Source organism: Arachis ipaensis, chromosome B06, assembly GCF_000816755.2.
Source record: "Arachis ipaensis cultivar K30076 chromosome B06, Araip1.1, whole genome shotgun sequence".
Taxonomy (NCBI): Eukaryota; Viridiplantae; Streptophyta; class Magnoliopsida; order Fabales; family Fabaceae; genus Arachis; species Arachis ipaensis.
The window spans coordinates 131,997,609-132,004,000 of record NC_029790.2 but is presented as its reverse complement, the minus strand read 5'-3'; the positions used below and the strand labels follow the sequence as shown (position 1 = coordinate 132,004,000).

At 36.9% G+C, this 6,392-nt stretch overlaps 2 protein-coding genes across 3 annotated transcripts in view; both read right to left on the bottom strand.

Annotated features, from left to right (window-relative positions):
* Positions 1–1,732, bottom strand: part of LOC107605436 (7-deoxyloganetin glucosyltransferase) — a 3,085-nt gene extending 1,353 nt beyond the window's left edge. The window contains exon 1 of one of the 2 annotated variants that reach the window (XM_016307316.2): positions 927–1,732. In XM_016307316.2, the coding sequence (XP_016162802.1) occupies positions 927–1,452 (526 nt within the window). In that variant the 5' untranslated portion in view covers positions 1,453–1,732. The remainder of the gene's footprint in view (positions 1–926) is intronic. The other variant, XM_021105210.1, reaches the window with a different exon arrangement.
* LOC107647684 lies at positions 4,325–5,484 on the bottom strand. Its single transcript, XM_016351741.1, has 2 exons — positions 5,302–5,484; positions 4,325–5,209 (listed from the first exon to the last, which is right to left on the bottom strand). Exons 1-2 carry the CDS (start codon positions 5,482–5,484, stop codon positions 4,325–4,327), a joined length of 1,068 nt encoding a protein of 355 aa, XP_016207227.1.

The window sequence follows — 6,392 nt, the reverse complement described above, 5'->3', positions numbered from 1 at the left end:
AATTTTTTTAGTCCAATAATTTAAGTATATATTTTAAATTATATTTTTAAGAGTAAAATATCATTTTTGTCCCAAACGTTTGGGGTAAGTCTTATTTGTATCCCTAACGTTTAAATCGTCCTATTTGTATCCTTAACGTTTATAAAAGTGATTCAATGTTATCTTACTATCAATTATACTAACAAGTCAAATTATATTTTTCAATTATTCTCACTTGTATGTATTCATTCTCAATTAGGTTTCACTTGAATGTGTTCGATTTTAATATTATATCCACTATTGTGTTTAGATTCAATTATATCCCTAGAAAAGTGAATTATATAAATATTGTAGAAATTAATTTCAATATTTGATGAGCTATTTCACGGAGTAGATCATCAATTATATCCCAAACATTTATATTCTAACTTCAAGAAGAGATTTTTAAAACTCAAACTAAAGCGCTCATGATGTGTAATTGACGGCAGGATAACATTGAATCACTTTTACAAACGTGATACAAATAGGACGATTTAAACGTTAGGGACACAAATAGAATTTACCCCAAACGTTGGGAACAAAAACAATACTTTACTTTATTTTTAAATATTAATAATTAATTAATAACTAAAAAATAAAAATAATAAATTTTAATAATTTTTTAGTATTTTTCTTATTATTATATAAGAATGTTTTTAAGAAGGAATATTTTTAGTATAAGCAAAAAGAAAATTAATTAATGTTATTTAAAACAAGACAAAAAAAAACATTAGTTAATTAATATTTATTTTATTTTGTTATTATTTAAAATTAATTTATAGAAAAGTAAGCTAATGACTAATAGCTCAAATGACATAGTCTGTTCATACTTAATTAAGAGGTTGTGGGTTCGAATCTAATTAAAAAAAAATTTATAGAAAAGTAAATTCAGAGAGGAAAGTACATACCTTTAAGGGGAGTGAAGTCTTTATCAACAAGTTGGCGATAGTGCATATAGCACATGGTCCCACACCCACTAGCCGTCCAAAACACCACCACTGGAATCTCCAATTCTTCCGCTGCCTCAATCCCGAAACTCATCGTTCCGTCAGATACTATGCAAGTCACCGGAGGAACACCGCTGTCACCGCCATTCAGCTTTGAAATCAGCTTCTTGAAGTGCGGCAAGCACCTTTTACTAGTGGAGTCACACAGTAACGGTACATCCTGCGTTGCATCCACAGGGTTAGGGTCCACGGGTAGACCGTCGGGGATGGTTTCGAATCGGAAGGATGGTAGGTTTCTGAGCGAGTCGGAGCCTCTGGATTTGAGAAGGCGGTTGCGATTGTATTCGGTGTAAACGAACGTGATGTGGAAGCCATTGTGGTGAAGAAGCTTTGCTAGTTTTAGCATTGGGTTTATGTGTCCTTGTGCTGGGTATGGCATGAACACCGCGTGTGGCTTATTATTCTTTGTTATGTTCAAAGAACCCATTTTGTTTGTTCAATTCTTGCTTTCTGTTGTTGATGCAAGGTATTGGATTTTATAGCGGAGCCGTGGAGGTGTATGTGTCTGTTGTGAAATTAAGTAATTAAGTAATAATATATTTGGTGGTAAAAATTTCATGTGGAGTTGATTTTAAGTGAAGTTGATAATTTAGAGTCATTAGATAAAAATTTAGTCAAATCAATTAAATCATTATACGACTCTCAATTATCAACTTTATATGAATTGGACTGCATCTAAGTTTCTACTATATTTGGAGGCTCCAATTAATTGTGGTTGTGGCGGTGGTAGACTAGTCGTCTAGTAGCATTAGCACCGGCACCACGATATGAATTTTATATTTCAATAGATTGAGAATGGGCGGGACTTGGGTACTGGATCTTTTATCTTTATCCTGTAACCAAATTCAATTACTTTTTTTGGTTTACGGCATCATATTATATTATTATGGACTGTTTTTATCAATATACTAAAATTATTTATCAAAATTAATTATTAAAATAAAATATATATTAAAAATAAATTAAATTATATATATTTTATATTTTTTGTTTTTTTTTTATATAAATACTCTTTATTTATTTAAATCATAAAAAAAATTAAAGTATCAAACAAAATACATAACTAAATTTAATAAAATCAAATTTATAGACACGCATTTCTTTAGATTTATGTATATTTTTGTTCTTCTTTTTTTTTTCTATTTTTTTCTCACAATAAAAAAAGAAAAAGAATAACACAAAAAAAGATAATAAAAAAATATATATTGAAAATAAAAGTATTTCAATTATTTTAACCGTTGATTTCAATTAATATATATTATATATATTTCTTATAATTTAGATTAACGGTTAAAACAACTAGAATATTGATATTCTCGGTACACATATATGTCTGAAAGCAATAAAAACTCTGGTCAGTTATATGAAAAGAATGGTCTATCTTATCTTTTCAACCATAACTATATATTAAAAAAGGGCAATTTATGTTATTAAATTGTTTCACTCTCAATATTATGCAAATGCATTGTTTCCAAATCCAATACGCAAATACATTGATTCACATATCTATATAAATCGCTACTGGCAATAACGGTTTACAGGTGTGCATAAACCGCTACAAATAACAGCGGTTTACATGTGTGCGTGTATAGGGTAAACCGCTATAGGCTATAGCGGTTTACGTGTAGTGTGCTGTGTATATAAACCGTGGTGGTAGCCGCGGATTATTCATTTAGAGGGGTTGTGAAGTTTTTTAGAGAGAGGAAATTCTAGAGAGAGGTCAGAGCAAGTTGAGAGCGGGTCCGAGGTATCTCAGTGGTGACTTCCGGCGAGTTATCATGGCAGACAGGACCTTGTACCGACTGAACGGTGTTGCGCATATTGCCGGTTCTATTGGTGACGAGGTTAGTTAATAATTATTTTTTTCTAGGCTTTGCATATGTTAGTCAGAAAAATTGTATGTAAGGTAGACGAACTAGAATTTATAGATTATTCCCTCTAGTTTGAAATTAGGTTTCGCATGTTAGGATGTTAGTTTAATGGGTTTGGTTTAGTATTTTGAGTTTTTCTTGTTAAGTTATAAATATGACTACTTAGCTGAATTTCAAATCCCTTCAATGAATGTTATTCTACATGGTGTTGGTTTAGTTTAGGGAAAGGGACAGTTGACGTTAGTGAATTATTTTAGTTTGGTTAGTGTATTTGTATGATATGAAGTTTTTAATTTTAAAGCTTTATAATATTTTTATATTTCTGGCTGTTATTTATTCAAGTATGTGTGTTGTTATTTTTACTATCGTGATTAGGGAAATTTTTTTTAGATAGGAGAATTTGTTGATGGTTCATCATTTGTTGATGGTTTAAGATATTTGTATCCAGTTAGATAGGGGAATTTTTTTATGGATAGGAGAATTTAATTGGACTTTGTATTTTTTTGCTGTTCTGTGCAACCCACTAGGTGTATATACAGTGTGAGACGGCAACAGAATATGTCCATGCATAAAAGGATCATCCCGTATTTAGAGAGGGCTGGATTGTACCATTTGGCCAGGCTAAACAGCCAATGGTTCTGGTTGGATGAGCCATTGGTTAGTGCGTTTGTTGAGAGGTGGCGTCCTGAGACGCACACGTTCCATATGCCTTTCGGAGAGTGCACAGTGACATTGCAAGACGTGGCATTTCAGCTAGGGCTGCCTGTGGATGGGGAGGTTGTGAGTGGTTGCCTTGGTGAGTTTGAGAAATACATGGAGGGTGGCCGACCAGCTTGGGAGTGGTTTGAGGACCTATTCGGTGAGCGGCCTCCACCGAATAAGGTCAAGCAGATGACAGTACACTTTACATGGTTCCACGAGAGGTTTAGGGTGCTACCACTAGATGCGAACGAGGACACTGTCCGCATCTACGCACGGGCCTACATCATGATGCTGTTATCGACTCAGTTATTTGGGGACAAGAGTGCGAACCGGGTACATATACGGTGGTTGCCATTTTGTGGAAAACCTTGATGACCAAGACTCTGCATTTTTTCCCTCCACGAGTGCAAACGCAACAGGCAAAATATTCGAGTTACCATCCTGAGCAATCGCCAACAACAATGTCCCGCCATACTTGCCATAGAGGTGTGTTCCGTCGATGCTTACGAGCGGCTTACAGTGGCGGAATGCCTCAATACACGGAGGAAATGTCCAAAACATCCGATGAAAGTAGGCTCTATCTTCATCAACTTGGTCACCCACTCTAACCGGGGAGGTCTTCAGCAGAGCAACGGAACCTTCCATCGTGGATGTGACCCCAAGGATCCATCGAAGTAGATCCGCATATGACTCCTCCCAATCGCCATATATCTGCGCTACTGCCTTCTACTTCGCCAACCACACCTTCCGATAACTAGGCCTGAATCCATATGTCGCCTCCGTTGCCTCTTGCAACACCTTAATCAACACCGACGCATCAGCTCTAACCAATGGAAAGATTCTCGCACAGATGACATGATAATCAAGTTGCTTGTGGTCGCTTGATATCGATGTGGCCATACACGTGTGCGGACCGTTGTACCTCCTAACTTCCCATGTGCTCTTCCTTTTCCGCATGACTATCCGAATCAACCACCTGCACCCGTTACCAAACTCCTTGCATCTCCCTTGATATTTCAGATTGTCGGACTCCATTACCTTGTACTCAACTCCACGCCGAATACTGTAATTTTTTACACTCAACACGGCTTCCTCTTTACTCTGGAACGATTGGCCAATCTGAAATTCAGTCAGAGGTGTCCCATCATGCATCCCCTGCCCATCGAATGTTGCATCTACATTCTGGTGTTGGCCGATGGCTTCCAAGTTCAAAGAAGAGAGGTGGGGAGGGTACTCTTGTGTTCCAGAACCGAAACCTCCATGGGTTGAACATGTACCTCTTGGAATATCATCATCACTGTCCCCACCAATATCGACAGGCTCCTCATCCGAATCATCGTCACACAGTGCATTCTCAACTCGATCCGGTCCGGCATCACATTCAAAATCAGGCACAACAGGAGCAACATATGCATGAACAGCCCCAGCATGTTCGGGCTCAGGAATCGGAACTGCCGCTGCTATCACAGGCATCGATGTCGATGCACCACCGGCTGTGGTCGACTGAGGATTCGGTGCCGATGTCCTAGAGCTATCCACATCATCTTCCAACTTCGCAAGCAGCTCAGGTATCCTCACCTCCGGAAAACTACGCCTGCGGTGAAACAAGACCTGCAGGTTTTCATCCGACCGATCACGAAGGTCTCATATCTCACACCAGTTGACACAACGGCAATGGGAATCTTGTAAAATAACTTTTTTACCCACTTCGTCCCACAGGTACCGAACTTCCGTAATATGCTTAGCTTAATCTCTGCCAACGTATTCGACGATCGGATAAAAATACTAAACGGTTCTCTATCTGTGAATTTTACACCATGTCTTTTGCTCTTTTGAATTTTTCCAGAGCAGTGAACCAGAGCCACAAAACTATCCTCCCCTTCCATTTGTGAATAACACTCTACCTCTCCACATTTGGCCCCTCCATAGTTTATATAGGCAGTCCCATTCAGCCAACTACACGTAAACCGCTATAGCCTATAGCGGTTTACCCTCACACACGCACACACGTAAACCGCTGTTACTTGTAGCGGTTTATGTATTACCCTTTTAACACGTAAACCGCGGCTAGTTGTAGCGATTTATGCACACCTGTAAATCGCTACTGTCAGTAACAGTTTATATAGATATGTGAATCAATGTATTTGCGTATTAGATTTGGAAACAATGTATTTACGTAATATTAAAACTGAAACAATTTACTAACGTAAATTGCCCAAAAAAAATCCCTTCATACTCCATGATTTAAGTATACCAATCAATTCAAATATTATAAAAAGCATATTCTGTACCATATGCGTCAAGAAAATATTCAAAAATGTCAAACACATGGAGACAACATGTGCTGTTTTAATACGAAAGATAAGCAACGTGTCGAATGTCGAGTGAAATTTGAAAATGGATTCAACGGAGCAGTGCTGGTGGCCGAAAATATCAAAATAAGATGGTGATGACCGATACTTCACGTCATTGGACAAATATTTCTAGTGTTCCTCAAAATAATCCAAATCCTTTCAAGTTTGTCGTATATAGCGATTAGCAGATGATTGAGTCTAATTATTGTATCCACGTGCATGACCAAGCAGAAGATTTTAGTCCAGTTATATATTTAAACATTTTTGCTTTTTGGACTTTTTATATATAGAATTTTTCAAACTAATTAAGTCTAAAAAATAATTTATAACCACACATGTAATGCAGCCATTTCTATTGAACTCCGATAAGAAGTTAGAGAGTATAGGACCACATAAAGTCACGGGTCTCATTCATTATATATACATCATGATCAATCATA

What these genes read in the sequence shown, in the direction of transcription:
- LOC107647684 (XM_016351741.1), bottom strand. Translation starts at nt 5,484, where the DNA reads ATGGAAGGGGAGGATAGTTTTGTGGCTCTGGTTCACTGCTCTGGAAAA. An exon ending in GTACCTGTGGGACGAAGTGG is followed by an intron (nt 5,210 to 5,301) that starts GTAAAAAAGTTA and finishes GAAAACCTGCAG; the next exon opens with GTCTTGTTTCACCGCAGGCG.